Below are 16,652 nucleotides of genomic sequence, written 5' to 3'. Positions count from 1 at the left end.
CCAGGTGCAACAGCTGGCCACGGCCCTGTGTGTGTTCACTGCTCACAGATGAGTTAAATACAGAGTTTACATCCCTGCCTGTAAAATACTGTAACATGGTAAATTATATTCTTCTTCTTTTTCTTTTTGATCTCTCTCCTTACATTGTATTTTAGGGTGTCCTTGTATCAACCTTGGGTTTATTAGTCTCTCCAATTCCATTTTTTTTTTTTTATTGTGTTAGTGCTGTTTCTGAAAAAGGGGGCAAATGCAATGTGTAATCTGAGTTTGAATATATAAAATAAAGCTGTATGTGAACACGTAAGAGAGAAAATGGCTGTCTTATTCCTCTAGATCAGTTTTCAGTGTGGTGTCAGCAGTGACCACAGGCCAGGAAATTGAGTCAGCTCAGCTAGAAGTGGATAAATTATGTGCACATATACATTTGTGTGGCATTTGAAATGCAAAGTCTGTACTACCCTGGATTCCGCTGTCTTTATTGACCTCCCTTCTCAGTGACCGTTCTTCTCAGATCGAGCCTCCTCTTAGCTCACGACAAACACACTGGACGTCAATAGTCATATGTCTTCATTATTTGCTTTTGCTGAAAGCGCACAGTGTCCGTGAGGTGAGTTTGTTAAGTAAATCTCAGGTTTTCTCTGAGCCCGGTCAGCCATGAGATGGCCATCTGTACAGTCGGTGTTACGTAATCATGACGCGATAAACTAGATTACCCCAGCAAAGCTCCTGTTTTGTAAGAGGCCATGTTTACTGAGTGTCAGACTGAATCAAGGCTCACCCGGAACACCTTTATCTTCAGCTCATGATAAATTCTCATATTTGGCTCTCTGATTTAATGACCATGGAGCAGCTTATCAAGAATGAATCCTTCTATAACAGGAACAGTGCAGTGTCATCACTCCTGGGTGTTGATTCACCAAGAGGATGCTGAGCTTCTTGTACTGAAACATCTTCACGGACTCTGCACATATAAACTTACTTTCTTTACTTACAGCTTAAACAGTTGACTCTAATCTGACACATCAGTGCTCTTTTCATCACCATTAACATCTCTGCTCATGTAAATTCTCTGAATTGTTGGTGCACCTCTTATTAACCTATTTGTTCAATCATTGTTTTTCAAAGGCTGATGATATACTCATTCAGTGAACAGACTTTTGACCCTAGTGACCCCTAGACCCTTTTAAAAGTGTATGAAGAAGCTCATCAACAGCTCGATTATAGATATTTCATGATGATGATTCTGGCTGATACTTTAAAATGTTGTATTATAGCAATTAATTACACATCTATTTGTGGTTGTTATTTGGTATTTTATGTTGCACTTGAATAAAAAGGATTTTCAGCTTTTCACAAAAACATGCTCTTTGACTTTTTGCAGTTAATTACTTGATTCCGTTTCAGTGTTTCAGTTGACAAATAAAATTTTAATGTGTGAGTGACCTATTTTTAGTATTTAATCATTTTTATTTTAACCAATGTTCCTGCAGTTTTAGACCACTTGGTGCTTTTAGAACTCACTTTCTGAGCCGATGTAATCAGACCTCTTAAATACACATACTGCTAATATAACTCACCTGTAAATATTTTGTTTTGTTATGGTGATTTCTTTACTTTCCCATTTTTCCATCTATCCTTTGTTCCTATGTATTCTGAGTGAAATTTCTCTGATTATCTTTGGACAAAAGCTTCTGCAAAATGACAGTAATATCATGTAATTGCCTCAGTGTACATGTTGACCTTGGGTGATATCTCTTCCAGCTCCAGATTGAAGACGGCTTGGCGTGTAGTCGCAGTAGTCTACTGAAATATTTAGAAGTGTGTCAGTTTTGTGTGGCATTTCTCTTGTTGCGTAAGCTGTCTCACGCCTGTATTTTTGCTCTTTTTTCCCTCTTCCTCACCCCTGAGAAACACCTCTGTTAGCGCCTCAGTTGTCTCCATATCTGTTGTGCAGCTATGGCAGAGATCATAAAACATGACAGCAGTTTTCACATTGTTTCCCTCGGCCCTCGCTGTGCTCTGGCAGTGCTGAGACTGAAAGTGCAAAGTAGAGTCTGGGACTGTGTCCTGTGATGATAACAGCAAGCCAGTGTTGTTGAAGCTTCTATAGCACCAAGGAAGCAGAGGAGCTTTGATAATTTACTTATCAAAGCAGCCTCAGTACATTGATAATGAAACACTCATTCATACAACAAATAGTGCAATGCTGTACTATGTGCACGACAGACCTTTTTTTTAAAAAAATTATTATTACACAGTGATAAACTCCTTGCTCTACACTGCAAATAGACTTTAAATTCAAATTATTACTATTAAAGTTCTGCTCAAAAAAATGTTTTGGTCATTGTCACTTCTCTTGGATGTTTATGCTTTATTTAACAAAATGACGTATGTTGATTCCAATAGGCAACTTACACCATTAGTATGTGGACACTTGAGGCCTGCATTACAAACCAAGAATGGCCTTTTAATGATACAGGAGACATCTCGTATCTAGCAGTCCAATTTGTAAAATGACAAATATTTGCATTTATAGATTCTAGATTTTCGTTTTTCTGAGAGAAGAGGTATACATGTGATTTTAAGAATTTCTAACTGGGTAATTATATAACAATTAGGTACATGTTTTTCTTTTGCTATAGGTTTTCTAAAATGGTGAATGTATCTAACTTTAAGGTTAAAAGGTCAGTTAACTGATTAAAAACAGATAAAAACTGAACTGACCATCTACTGACCTAATGGAAGGGTTAATGATTAATTACTGACTGAAACCAAAAGAGCTGCTTTCTGGCTTAGTTGTCACTTGCTCGAGATTGTTAGGTGGGGAAATATTTCAAGCACCACACCCAGGGCATGCAATTACTTTAGTTTTGTTATTATGCCCAGACACTTGCCCAGTTCTGTTTTGATGTGGTTTTGTTTCATAGTCACACTTTCATTCTAAGTTAGCAAAATAAATCAGCTGATAACAATTTCTGTTATGCAGCAATGTATACTGGAATTTGAGCTGAAACTAGCTGAGAAATGACTGATCATATCGGATCCAACAAGACTAAAAGCAAAACCCTGTGGTATAGATTATGTTATATTGATGAATTCAACTTTTCATTGTCAGAAGGACAGATGTCCTTCAGCACTGTGCAGAAGTTGAGATGTTTCGATACTTATACATCATGCAATACCATCAGAGAGACTTTTGATCCCCCCAAATTCATTCTGCAGCAAGAAAGAAGAAGTAAAACACTTCATGCCCTCCACGTGCACCAGTTTGGTGCTCACGTGTAATGGAAAACACAGATACTCCAAAAGAACAGTGTGTCACACTCCAACCCACAAAAATCCCACATTGGGTCACATTATGCTGTCGGTCGGGACGCAGCACTTTACTTGAAGCAGAACTAATGTCAAAACTGCTTAGAGGAAGCAGAAACTTTTGTAAGCACAATTTTATGTCAAGCAACACTCTGATTTACAGTAAATATTCATATTAGTTTTTAGTACACAGCAAATTTCTGGAGTGAAATATCCTGGAGTTAAACAAAGATTTTGATTTTGGGAGTTTATTTCCTAAGTTAGACTCCAGCTTGTGTTCAGTGTTACTCTTTAGTGGGGTAATATTTTGGGGTTGTTCGTTGAGTGTTGAGGAGCATCATTCAACACTACTCCGTGTTGACTGCACAGCTTTGTTGCTGTATTAGCATTTCCCAGCATGCCTTAGTTATTTCTTTGTAACTTTTGAGAATAAAGCAACCAAATTAAATCAACGTGACGGGCAGAAATTACATTTAGTTTTGTTAAAACATGCCGTTTATTAATATTTCAATGAAATATCATTAATGATAAATAAAATGGGGCTATCATTCAAAACCATACGTGTACAAGGTAGGAACGTAACATATATACCAATCACAGTCTATGTAACATGTTCATGCAGCCTTAATTGTTGTACACTGCATCTAATTATACTGCACATTAATATTAAATATAAATTTGTGACATATGTTATGGAGTTATTAGTCTAACCTATAACCTTTATAATGTGGTGAAATTGTAACTCTGTGAATGTTGAACAATGCAGACTTCTTTGACTATTAAAAAAACTGAAAGAGTTTACATTCAGACAACTCAAGGTTAAAGTACAATTTATTCATGGGAGTCTAGTTTTAATTAAAGAGTTCAGGTTCAACTCCTGAAAAGTGTTAAAAATCAACTCCAAGAAAAGAGTTACTTCCAGTTTGCTTGAGTGAATTCAATGGTCTTACATGTACAAGCAAAAAGAGTTGATTTAAATTATGTACTGCAAAGGTTTATGAAATGTTATTTTTCTCTAAAAAGTTATTTTCACTTTCATCCTGAATCGGAAAGAATAATCCATTGATCGCAATGTCTGGTGTGTCCCAAAAGACTGAAAGCAAAATAGTCTCGAATAGATGATGTTCTGTTGATGAATTAAACTTTCCATTTGTAGCAGGACAAAAGGGATTCAGTACTGTGCAGACGCTGGAAGCATAAACAGGAGAATCTAATGCCAATTTCCTAATAATCTGCAATTTCAAGCATTTCAGGCAGTTTTGGGGATTTTTAAAACTCACAAAAAGACAAATTCATGTGGGGTAATTCTGTATACATGTTTATTATAAACTAGAAGCAGAATATCAAAACAGGAGCATCAAATGATACGATCCTACATCAGAATAACCTTCTAAAAATTGTATAAAACCACCAAAAGATATTTTTTACTTAAAGCTAACACAGAATGGCTTTAAAATTTAGATTTTCCTCTGAGGTTTGATAGATTTCTACATGAATCAGGATCACAGTAGAGGGAACCTGATTTTCAGAATTGAACTGAGAACTGGATTAGCTTGGAAACCCAAATATTCATCATACTACTGAATAACACTGCAGATGTCCCGAAGCTTTGTGAAAATAAAATAAAATAAAATATAAAAAATGAACACAATAAATATATATAGCATTGTCTAATTACTAAAACTTTAATTTCATAGGAACTTCCTCAGATTTTGCTTAATTGCTACAAGATGTTAAACTGGCACCACTTGCTCTCTCACTAAAATGAAACAACTGTGATTGAAGATGTAAGAAATTTGGTCTTGTGTCTTACAAAGACTTAAAAATAAATCTCTACTTAAAGATGTAAAAAACTACAGTCAACAATGTTAAAATGTGCCATGAAGAACTTTAGGGAGAAGGCTTTGAGCACAGACACGGAGAGAAACAGTGTTTCATATTTCTCTGGTCAGCAGGTCAGAAGGATTCATTATCTGACTGATCTAACAGACCCCTCAGAGATCTGAGCTGCTCCAGAGCGCCCCTCCCAGTATTGGCTTTCCTCTCTGACTCTTCTGACCCTGACGGACATCCTGCCATTAGCCTCCCCCGGGTCCTTGACCTTACCGATCCAACAGACTCTGCCTCGTCACTTATAATGTCACTTGCGGACAATTCACCATGAGACCCATTGCTATGGGACACCCGACTATAAGAATAGCTGCTGTTGAAGCTGTATCCACGGTAACTGTTGCTTCTGTGTGAGTTGCTGTTGCTCTTGGATTGGCTTGGTTGAGTCTCAAAAGTTTTACCAAAGGAAATATTATCAACGGACTTTTGCTGACGGAAGCTGTGCTCAGAACCTGAGTCATGCTGGACATCAGGCTTTGAATATTGATCGGGCTCCTCTTCTCCACCCGCAACAGGGCCGTCCGTAGCTCCTGAAGCCTGAATGAAGGTCACATCCAGTAGCCCGTCTTTATGCAAGGATGCCCAGACAGAAGATGGAGGTCTGGGAGTGGTGGTGTCAGCTGCTCCAGCAGGCGGGACGCTGCCTTCCTAAAAAACAAAATTGGGGGTTTGATTACAAAAATGTAGACACAGAAAAATGATGCTATAAATGTGATACAGCCAGTGGAGTTAGGGTTTCAACCAGCAACATGACAATATAGCAATGCCCAAAACATAGGGCTATTTACATAACCATGGTTCTCTGAGGAACTAGTAAACCCCCCCCCCCCCCCGCCACCATGGAGTTTTGTGAAACAGCCCTCAGTGGAAACAAAACTATAAATCTTTGAACCACAACAGGTCAAGTTCATTTTGATACAGTTTAGCAGCATTACAGCTCAGGTGGAAACACTAACTCTTGCAGAGGGCGCAGATTTGCTGTTTTAAATGGTCAAGTAGAGTGTTTTAAAGCTATATGCTACAAATACATGCAAACACTAATTTAAAACCTTGAGTGTGAGTATACAACAATCACATTTCCCAGACATCGCTTTGGATATCCTTACCAAAGACGCAGCATCAGTCTTCGCCTTAACATCCCTGTACCCCCCTCCAGTCAGTGATGCTGCACAATCCATACGTGGTCCAACTGTAGAGGACAGCTGAGGTCTTCCTAGAGCCTGGAAATCGGACTTGTCAATTCCAGCCATTGATGCTAGCTGACCTAAACTACAAAAAGAGACGCAAATCATTGTAATTACTGATCCAGAGTGGGCATATGTATTCAATTCATGAAATGCTGAGGTAGATGGTGAAATAATGACAGATTGGTAATGGGTAAACATTAAAAAGTGCTAGCTTTTTTTCCCCCAAGAACAAATGTAAATAAAAAGTTTCATACTGGAAAATGTTAATAAAAGGAAAAAAATGGTTGGTAACATGAGGAATGTGTGCTGCGGTGGTGAAGGATGAATTTAAAAGAATAACCCCAAATAAATGTCAGAACAAATCCCCAATTCAAGAACTGACATTCAGTAGGGCGATTTTAGCAGTGCAGAATATTCAAGAATACTAAGCTGGACTGTTAATGCAAGGAGAATGCGGGTAACAAGGATGCCCACAAAATTAAACCGATCCTGTGAACTTTCGTTCACAACTATTAATTAACTATTAATTATTAATAATTTGATCATAGAAACAAATTCAAACCAAAAGAATATAGGACATTTTTGACAAAAACAGCAAGGTCAAATAAGTAAAAGACTGGTCCTCTCATACAGAAACTGGACTCAAGAGGTTTCCAAATACAGGAAGCCAGTTGTCTCCCAGACAAACCAAAGACTTTGTCTTCTGTCGTCAGAATGAAACAGAAATTACAACCATACTGTTTCTTTTAAAACACTTGTTTACAGGAATACTTTTGTTTCAAAAACATTTCCCATCTTACCAACAGTCACGAGAGAATATCCTTCCCCTTTATACCAGTCACGCTCACCTTCAGGCATTGTAATTATCATGCAATATGATGGACATCACCTACACAACCTGATGTGGTTTACAATACATTCAAATGTCATGATGTATCACCATCTGAAGAAGGTTGTATAGAGGTTGACATTTTTTTCAACTTTCAAATTTTTCTGCATCACTCAACCCGATAGGTGAACTTGTATTGAACATTCCAAAATACATCTATTGTTGCACAATCAAAACGTTAGAGCTAAAATGAGTCGATTCATCATGCAGCTCTAATATTACAACCACAGGAGGTATTCGATTACTTATGGTCCATAAATGTTCATGAAGGTCAAATGGATTGAAGGAACGCATAACAAGGACAAACAATTTAATTTAATCTAATCAAAACAGATTCAGAAAGAAACTGGTGATTGGTCAGAATGAAACTATCCAGAGAAACATAATGAAACCTAAATTTATTTTGTTAAATAAATCATCAAACGGGCAAAGTCCAGATCAAAAGAGAATTATTGCCCTGGCCATTTCAAAGAAGACCCACCCAGCATCCCTGAGGAGATCCAGGAAGGCGTGGAACTTAGTGAATGAGCTCTCAATGCTCTCGAGTGCTGACTCATCTTCAAGAGCGCTGAAAACAGGTGGTGCTGATGCAGAGCCAGTGGCTGCAAGAGCCTCTGACAGGGAGTGGTTGGCATCATGAAGTCGGGCATTTTCCAACTCATACTGAACAGAAAGAAAAAGAAAAAAAAAAGGAAAGGGAAGGCTTTACACTGTCTTATTTAGTATATATACAAAACCAATATGACCTTAAAAAAGCATTATGACTTAGGGCCTTAAGTAAACATTACAGTACATCCAAATGCTTCAAGTGCAATTATGTCACTCTCATTAGAGAAAATTCTAACTGGTGACAAAGCAAAACAAAGCAAAGCAAAGACAGACAATGGACATAAAAATCTTATTTTAAGTACTATGGAGATTATAATTACCTCAATGAGCCTTGATTGGGCTTTCAGTCTGGCCCTGCGTTCTTCTGCCAGCCTTAGACGACACTCTTTCAGCTCCATCTACAGGCCATGCATGAGAACACAGTGTAAAGTATCAACTGTTACAACATTTTGCAGGGACCACAGCCTGATGAGACAGACTCACCTGCATACGTTCAACCTGCCGTCTAGTGAGCCTATCCTGGACAGTGAGAGAAGATGGTCTCTGCTCCACCACCTCTTCCTCTTCATCGTCCTCCTCTCCCTCTGAATCTGACTCCACAGTCACTTTCACAGTTGCTGCACCCTATAAACAGATATATGTATTTCACAGTAGAGGAGGAAATGTAGGGGAACATACTGTATTAATGTGATCTAATGATAACAAGAAATGATCAGAAATAATGTAATCTGTACTTGACTACGATAAGGCTGCTGTTTGGATGATTTTCCTGCAGTGTAGTAATACACTATGCATAAACAGACAAAAAAAACAACTTACCTGAAAACTTTGGCTTGCCACAGTAAATCCAGGAGGCAAACCTCTGCAACAAAAGCATCCAACACGGTATCAGTCTCTGCATCACCAGAATACCAAGTGAATGCATTTTGTAAATATATTTAAAAAAAAAAAATAAAAAAAAAAATCTTTATTTGAGCTGTAAGTAATGAGTTTGTGACTATCTGCTGACCTCTGGCGTTCAGCTCGGGCAGCAGCACGCCACGGCACATAAGGGGAGTGGGACGTCTGAGTCTGAGCAACACCTGAACTCCGTCCTCCAGGAGATGTTCCTTTATGAGTGGCTGCACCAGAGAGGGAGCCATTTAAACAAATGTTAATTCAGAACAGAACTTTAAACCACTCAGATGTTTTCTGAGAGCACCGGCAGGGGGTCTATATTTTTGAACAGGGACATACTGAGTCAGGGATGCAAAGCCCTCATAGTATTATTCAAAGCCCTTAATTTAGTGGAAAGTCAATGATCCTGATTTTTATAACGTGCAGCCATTCATCATAATGGTCAACAGGACACAAATGGGCTTTCCATGAGTTAATTAATTAATGGATTAACATCCATAAGGGGGTGACACATTGTGTGGCTCCATAAAGTGCTTTACATCTAAAAAGCAGGGTCCAAACATCACAACAAACGAATATAAAGGCTGATGAATCCAGATGGAAATGACTTGGTTTCAGGTGAGCATCTACAGAATTTTGTCATTAAGGGTGACTAAACTACTAAACTACCTCTAAACACTTAACGACCAAATTCACATTTATTTTTTAACCTGGCAACAGGAGTAACACAAGAAGTACAGGATTAAAAGGAATTTGTTTCTTACCACGTCTCAAGATTACTTTAAAGCAAAAAAGGTGGGGAGTCAAAGACACAATACGAGAATTATATAAAACACTATTTCAAACCGATTCAAAGAAACCCCACACTGAAGGTTGTGTTCTTTTTTATACAGGCATGATTGAAGATTTGCAATTCAACTTCGTCTAAATGCCAAACTGGTACTTTGGGAGTGTCGAAATGTAAATTGTTTAATACTAGAAACTCAAGACAGTTGAGGTCATTAAGTGGAAATCAGCCTTTTTACCTACATAGTAGACTGTTTTATGGAGCGGATGAAGTGCTAGGACAGAAAATACAGTTAATGATTAGATCATATTTTTACAGGCTGACCGTATAGACACCACAAATACTTGCAGTAGGATTTTTCTGACTTATAATCTTTAACTATATGAAATCACAGACATGTGTGAGCGAAACAAAAAAAAAAATACAAATACCGATTCTGAATGTAGTTTTTCCTCTTCCTGTACTGGGCAGTGGTCTTCTTTTTGAACCAGGAGCTCTTTGTGGCTCTGTGGTTGCAGGCTTGATCCAGCAGTACTGCAGTACGGCAAAAGGAAGGCAATGTGTTAGAATGTGACTGATTTGTTTTTCAGACTTTGAATGATAATGTTAGCTCCATCCTTACACTCACCTCTGGTGACTGTCCATCAGTACTCATTAGTACTTTCTCTATTATAGTTTTAATTAGGACTTTGTCTGTAAAGGAAAAATATTAAAAAAAACAATCCGTGAGAAAAAAAAAAAGCATTTCCAGATATATGTTTCGTATTTTCAGAGATGTTTCTGACCACATATATATATTTACAGTAATTACAGCCCTATAGAGCAATGATAGCAATTTCAAATATGAAAACGCTACTTCCTCAGAACTTGTTCAGAATTAATATACAACTGCGAAATCCTATGTAAACCAATGCATTAGCTGCACCTGGAGGCTGGAGTGTGGATTACATTCACAATACAAAAGTAGTAAGTGGAACAAAAAACATGAAGGAATGAAGCAGGAATTTATGCAGTGTTAAAAAAAAATGTAGGGAATGTTTTGACTTTGGTTGACGTAGCTTCTTACCAACTAAAGGGTTACTCCGGATATCCAGCACACATAGAGATGAATTTGTTTTCAAAGCTTCCAGCAAACGACGAGCTCCATCACTGGACAGACCGCACCGCTGTAGGTCCACAGCTGTTCAACAAGTCCAAAAGCAGAAGCAGAAAACCTGAGAAAAACTCCTACATAAACCCCCCCAAAAAAGACGTTATTTTTCTAACTAACCTTTAACCCAGAGGTCCTCGGCCAGTTCATGTGCCAGAGCAGCAGCCCCCCGGTCCCCAATCAAAGTGTTACAGTTAAGTGTGACACGGCGGAGGCCTCCCATTCCTTCAAACTGTGGCAGTCGATACCTCAGAGACTCTGCCCACGCGGTACTATGCCTCTGCATTCCCTGATGCTGAGAAAAAGGTTGCATTCGTTTACAAATAGTGTCAATAACACATTAAAAATATCATGATCGCTGAAGTCTTGAACATTGACATTGAATAGATATTGCACCTTGATGATGTTGGCCATATGCTCTGCCCCTCTCCAGGTAAGACTGCATCCTGAAAAATCTACCGTCCTGATGTTTGTAGAATACTTAACACTTTGGCAAATGACTGAAATATATGGAAATGGCAGGTATCAAGACAATATGGCCACACGCAGAACCATCTTGTGAAAAGTTTACGAGCAATTAGAGGAAATAATAAATTCTATGCATATACATACCCTCCAACCCTGAATCACTGATTGGACAGTTAGCCAAAGATAGGTTTTGCAAAGACGTGCTTTTTGCCAAACCCTGGAATAGGACACATATGATAAGAGTTTTATAACATAGTTTATATACATTTTCACCAAAGTTTTATGTTCCCGTCATCCAAAACTTATGTTTCCTCCTTCAAGATATAAGACAGTATTCAACAAAGTTTAAACAGTATTTCTCAATGCTCACAGCTCAGAAATTGCTTCTGGTAATAAAGAGAAAGAGAAAAGTGAAGAGAAAAGTGGGAAATAAACGAGCTTAGGATTCTGTGTCAGTCTCTATAAAAATGTAAATAAAAAACAATAAGAGAATAGTTTAAAAATCACTCATGCTGTGCAGTGCAAATTATATTCTGTTTTACCTTTGTCAAGGTGATGAGGTCCCTTTCTCTCAGTGGAAGTCCATTAAGCTGCAGGGTCTTGAGGTTGGGAGAGACAGTCAGACAATCTCTCAGGACCTTGCACAGCTTTAATGTCATGTCCTTAGAGCGAATGGCTGGGATCTTCCTCCTGTAGCTAGACTTGTAGTATCTCCTATCTGAAACTAGTGGTGATAGGATTAATGTTTACAGTGCAGCCGGAAAGTATTCACAGCGCTTCACTTTTTCCACATTTTGTTATGTTAAAGCCTTATTCCGAAATGGATTAAATTAATTTTTTTCCTCAAAATTCTACACACAATACCCCATAATGATAATGTGAAAAAAGTTTGTTTGAAATTTTTGCAAATCTATTAAAAAATAAAAAACGAAAAAAATCACATGTACATAAGTATTCACAGCCTTTGCCATGATACTTAAAATTGAGCTCAGGTGCATCCTGTTTCCACTGGTCATCCTTGAGATGTTTCTACAACTTGATTGGAGTCCACCTGTGGTACATTCAGTTGATTGGACATGATTTGGAAAGACACACACCGTCTATATAAGGTCCCACAGTTGACATGTCAGAGCACAAACCAAGCCATGAAGTCCAAGGAATTGTCTGTTGACCTCCGAGACAGGATTGTATCGAGGCACAGATCTGGGGAAGGGTACAGAAACATTTCTGCAGCATTGAAGGTCCCAATGAGCACAGTGGCCTCCATCATCCGTAAATGGAAGAAGTTTGGAACCACCAGGACTCTTCCTAGAGTTGGCCGCCCGGCCAGACTGAGCGATCGGGGGAGAAGGGCCTTAGTCAGGGAGGTGACCAAGAACCCGATGGTCACTCTGACAGAGCTCCAACGTTGCTCTGTGAAGAGAGGAGAACCTTCCAGAAGGACAACCATCTCTGCAGCACTCCACCAAGCAGGCCTGTATGGTAGAGTGACCAGACGGAAGACACTCCTCAGTAAAAGACACATGACAGCCCACCTGGAGTTTACCAAAAGGCACCTGAAGGACTGTCAGACCATGAGAAACTAAATTCTCTGGTCTGATGAAACAAAGATTGAACTCTTTGGCCTGAATGCCAAGCGTCATGTTTGGAGGAAACCAGGCACCGCTCATCACCTGGCCAATACCATCTCTACGGAGAAGCATGGTGGTGGCAGCATCATGCTGTGGGGATGTTTTTCAGCGGCAGGAACTGGGAAACTAGTCAGGATGAAAGATGAATGCAGCAACGTACAGAGACATCCTTGATGAAAACCTGCTCCAGAATGCTCTGGACCTCAGACTGGAGAGAAGGTTCATCTTCTATCAGGAGAACGACCCGAAGCACACAGCCAAGATAACAAAGGAGTGGCTTTATTAACGTCCTTGGGTGGCCCAGCCGGAGCCCAGACTTGAACCCGATTGAACATCTCTGGAGAGATCTGAAAATGGCTGTGCACCGACGCTCTCCATCCAACCTGATGGAGCTTGAGAGGTCCTGCAAAGAAGAACGGGAGAAACTGCCCAAAAATATGTGTGCCAAGCTTATAGCATCATACTCAAAAAGACTTGAGGCTGTAATTGCTGCCAAAGGTGCTTCAACAAAGTATTGAGTGAAGGCTGTGAATACTTATGTACGTGTTATATTTTCATTCTTTATTTTTAATAGATTTGCAAAAATTTTAAACAAACTATTTTCACGTTGTCATTATGGGATATTGCGTGTAAAATTTTGAGGAAAAAAATGAATTTAATCCATTTTGGAATAAAGCTGGAACATAACAATGTGGAAAAAGTAAAGCGCTGTGAATACTTTCCAGATGCACTGTATATGCAAAATTAGTAAGTCATTCACATTACAAATTTTACTTTTCATGCACGTTTCTGTAAAATAGGTGATCAAGATGGCATAAACGGTTACTTGATGTCACAGATTTATTTTCTGACTTACCCGCATCTCCAAGACTAGCTTGGTATGTGCTGCTTATAGCAATGTGGTGCAGGTGTTTGTTGATGGATATAGAGTTGAGAATGGGTGGCCAGTCTGTTAGTTTGAGCCTATCTCCATTAAAGTCCAGCATCCCTTTGTCAAGGTTCATCTTCACAGCAGAGAGAGGGACAGACTCCTGCCTGGCACAGGCAAAGTCATAGTACGCCATAAAGTCTTGGGCACCCCGCTGCCGAATCAGAGCACTGTCTTGAATCATCTTTGACCTTTATAACAAAAATATTTGAAATAAGTCATTTAAGTTTTCTCTGGTCAGAAATAATTCAAGGTCCTTAAGGGCATGAGATTTTTTTCTACTTTGCTGGTGCTGAAAGGAAAACAAAAACAAAAGGTCATACAGAACATTTCTGTCATAGTATTATGCAGTAAATGGCTGCCCTAATCCATGTCTTACCTTCTGCAATTTTAAACACGTAAGAGTATACAACATAGATAACTACTGAAAGAATCAAAAAGTGCCATACATTATTTATCATGTGCTCTCACCTTTATTTCAATATTTTAGTCTATTCTGAATTTTATCTAAAAGGTCCGAGGATCAATATATCATGAATATAATGGCTCCACGAGGTCCACAGTATGAGGGCTTTTTTTTTTTTTTTTTGGGGGGGGGGGGGGGGGGGGGGAGTATTTCACAAATTCTATAAAACTCTGTGATGTTCAAAAACTACTGATATTTAGGATATAAATGGTTTCAGTTGACAAAACACCTTTGGCCAAATTCTAGCAATTGGTGAACTGTCAGATTCAGTCACTTGATTAGAAATGTCAGCTTCAGTCTGCAGACACTTCTAGATGTTTTTCTGCTTTCATCAGTACATTATGATTTATTATGATATTTGTTAGCAGACATGGTCTCCACATGATTTAAAAAAAAAAGTGATATTTAACAGAACTGACTCTTTATTATTAAAATGTGATATTTAACAGAACTGACTCTTTATTATTAAAATGTGATATTTAACAGAACTGACTCTTTATTATTAAAATGTGATATTTAACAGAACTGACTCTTTATTATTAAAATGTGATATTTAACAGAACTGACTCTTTATTATTAAAATGTGATATTTAACAGAACTGACTCTTTATTATTAAAATGTGATATTTAACAGAACTGACTCTTTATTATTAAAATGTGATATTTAACAGAACTGACTCTTTATTATTAAAAAGTGATATTTAACAGAACTGACTCTTTATTATTAAAATGTGATATTTAACAGAACTGACTCTTTATTATTAAAAAGTGATATTTAACAGAACTGACTCTTTATTATTAAAAAGTGATATTTAACAGAACTGACTCTTTATTATTAAAAAGTGATATTTAACAGAACTGACTCTTTATTTTAAAATGTGATATCTAACAGAACTGACTCTTTATTATTAAAATGTGATATTTAACAGAACTGACTCTTTATTTTTAAAATGTGATATCTAACAGAACTGACTCTTTATTATTAAAATGTGATATTTAACAGAACTGACTCTTTATTTTTAAAATGTGATATTTAACAGAACTGACTCTTTATTATTAAAATGTGATATTTAACAGAACTGACTCTTTATTATTAAAATGTGATATTTAACAGAACTGACTCTTTATTATTAAAAAGTGATATTTAACAGAACTGACTCTTTATTATTAAAAAGTGATATTTAACAGAACTGACTCTTTATTTTTAAAATGTGATATTTAACAGAACTGACTCTTTATTATTAAAATGTGATATTTAACAGAACTGACTCTTTATTATTAAAAAGTGATATTTAACAGAACTGACTCTTTATTATTAAAAAGTGATATTTAACAGAACTGACTCTTTATTATTAAAATGTGATATTTAACAGAACTGACTCTTTATTATTAAAATGTGATATTTAACAGAACTGACTCTTTATTATTAAAATGTGATATTTAACAGAACTGACTCTTTATTATTAAAATGTGATATTTAACAGAACTGACTCTTTATTATTAAAATGTGATATTTAACAGAACTGACTCTTTATTATTAAAACTAGATTTCAGACTAAGTTAATCGTACAACAACGTGACCGAGCTAAACGTTTTCAGGCTGACAGTTCGGCTGACTGGCACTGATTACAAAGTAAGTTCAAATTAAAGATGTAGGTCGTCGCATACCTTTGGCCCATTTCAACTATTTTCCTTCCTCTGGAAATCTGCTTTAAACGACCAACGATTGTATTTCATTGCACTTTTATACTTGTTAGCGGTAGTTGAGCCGGTAGCTTAGCTCAGCTCCTAGCAACGGTCGCCAGTGACGTAGAGCAGCAGGCTCTCGTGCAGTTGACAAGCCCCGAAACGGTTCACACGTTCAGCTGTGCTTTCATTATATCAAATCTATTGAAAAGAAAACAGCCGATTGTACCTTCCCGCGTGTCTCTGAAGACCGTGTCGTCGTGGCGCTGCTTTTTGAGCTTTCCTTGATCGCTTGTCTGACAACTTTTGCGGTCTGTTGTCGGCAGTGAAGAGGAGCGCTCAAAAGTGGCGCTGTTGTGGCAGCGAGGCCCCGCCCACTTCTCTTCTTCATCCTTTAACATCTGGGGCTCCGTCCGGCGGCATGCTGCCACCTACTGAAGCGGAGGTGTGCATAATGATCCCTCAATCAGATGGCTTTGAGTGGGGTGGCAAGGTTAGGTTAGGTAGTTACTTTATTAATCCCCGAGGGGACATTTTTTTCGCTACAGCAGCATACAGGAAGCAATAAGATAATAATAGAATAATAGAAAAGCAGTAAAATAGCAGTAAAAATATAAAATATAAAATGCACAGTATATACAGTACAGTATATATCTATATATATTATATACAAACAACCAAGAAACACAGACAACAGTGTTATTGTTGTGTGATGGATTCTGCTAGAGGTGAGTTATTGTACAGTCTTATTG

The 16,652-nt window shown here is 37.8% G+C and overlaps 1 protein-coding gene across 1 annotated transcript; it reads right to left on the bottom strand.

The window, feature by feature from the left end:
• Positions 1–4,617: 4,617 nt before the first annotated feature.
• Positions 4,618–16,211, bottom strand: cep78 (centrosomal protein 78). The gene is made up of 16 exons (XM_069139085.1): positions 16,130–16,211; positions 13,677–13,939; positions 11,732–11,913; positions 11,334–11,406; positions 11,118–11,221; positions 10,842–11,016; positions 10,638–10,751; positions 10,200–10,264; positions 10,003–10,105; positions 8,897–9,008; positions 8,707–8,749; positions 8,371–8,511; positions 8,208–8,285; positions 7,760–7,941; positions 6,309–6,471; positions 4,618–5,850 (listed from the first exon to the last, which is right to left on the bottom strand). The coding sequence occupies exons 2-16, from the start codon at positions 13,930–13,932 to the stop codon at positions 5,269–5,271; spliced, it is 2,373 nt and encodes a 790-aa protein (XP_068995186.1). The 5' UTR covers positions 13,933–13,939; positions 16,130–16,211; the 3' UTR covers positions 4,618–5,268.
• Between the last annotated feature and the right edge of the window lie 441 nt (positions 16,212–16,652).

Source organism: Embiotoca jacksoni, unplaced genomic scaffold (assembly GCF_022577435.1).
Source record: "Embiotoca jacksoni isolate LCO1_2020_lvr unplaced genomic scaffold, fEmbJac1.0.p SCAF_8, whole genome shotgun sequence".
NCBI lineage: Eukaryota > Metazoa > Chordata > Actinopteri > Embiotocidae > Embiotoca > Embiotoca jacksoni.
This window is presented reverse-complemented; position numbering and strand designations above follow the sequence as displayed.

Excerpts from the sequence above, each read along its gene's own strand:
- cep78 (XM_069139085.1), bottom strand. The coding sequence starts at position 13,932 with ATGATTCAAGACAGTGCTCTGATTCGGCAGCGGGGTGCCCAAGACTTT. Across the intron at positions 11,407-11,731 it reads ACCTCATCACCTTGACAAAG|GGTTTGGCAAAAAGCACGTC; the intron begins GTAAAACAGAAT and ends GTCCTATTCCAG. Across the intron at positions 8,512-8,706 it reads TGGCAAGCCAAAGTTTTCAG|GGTGCAGCAACTGTGAAAGT; the intron begins GTAAGTTGTTTT and ends ATCTGTTTATAG.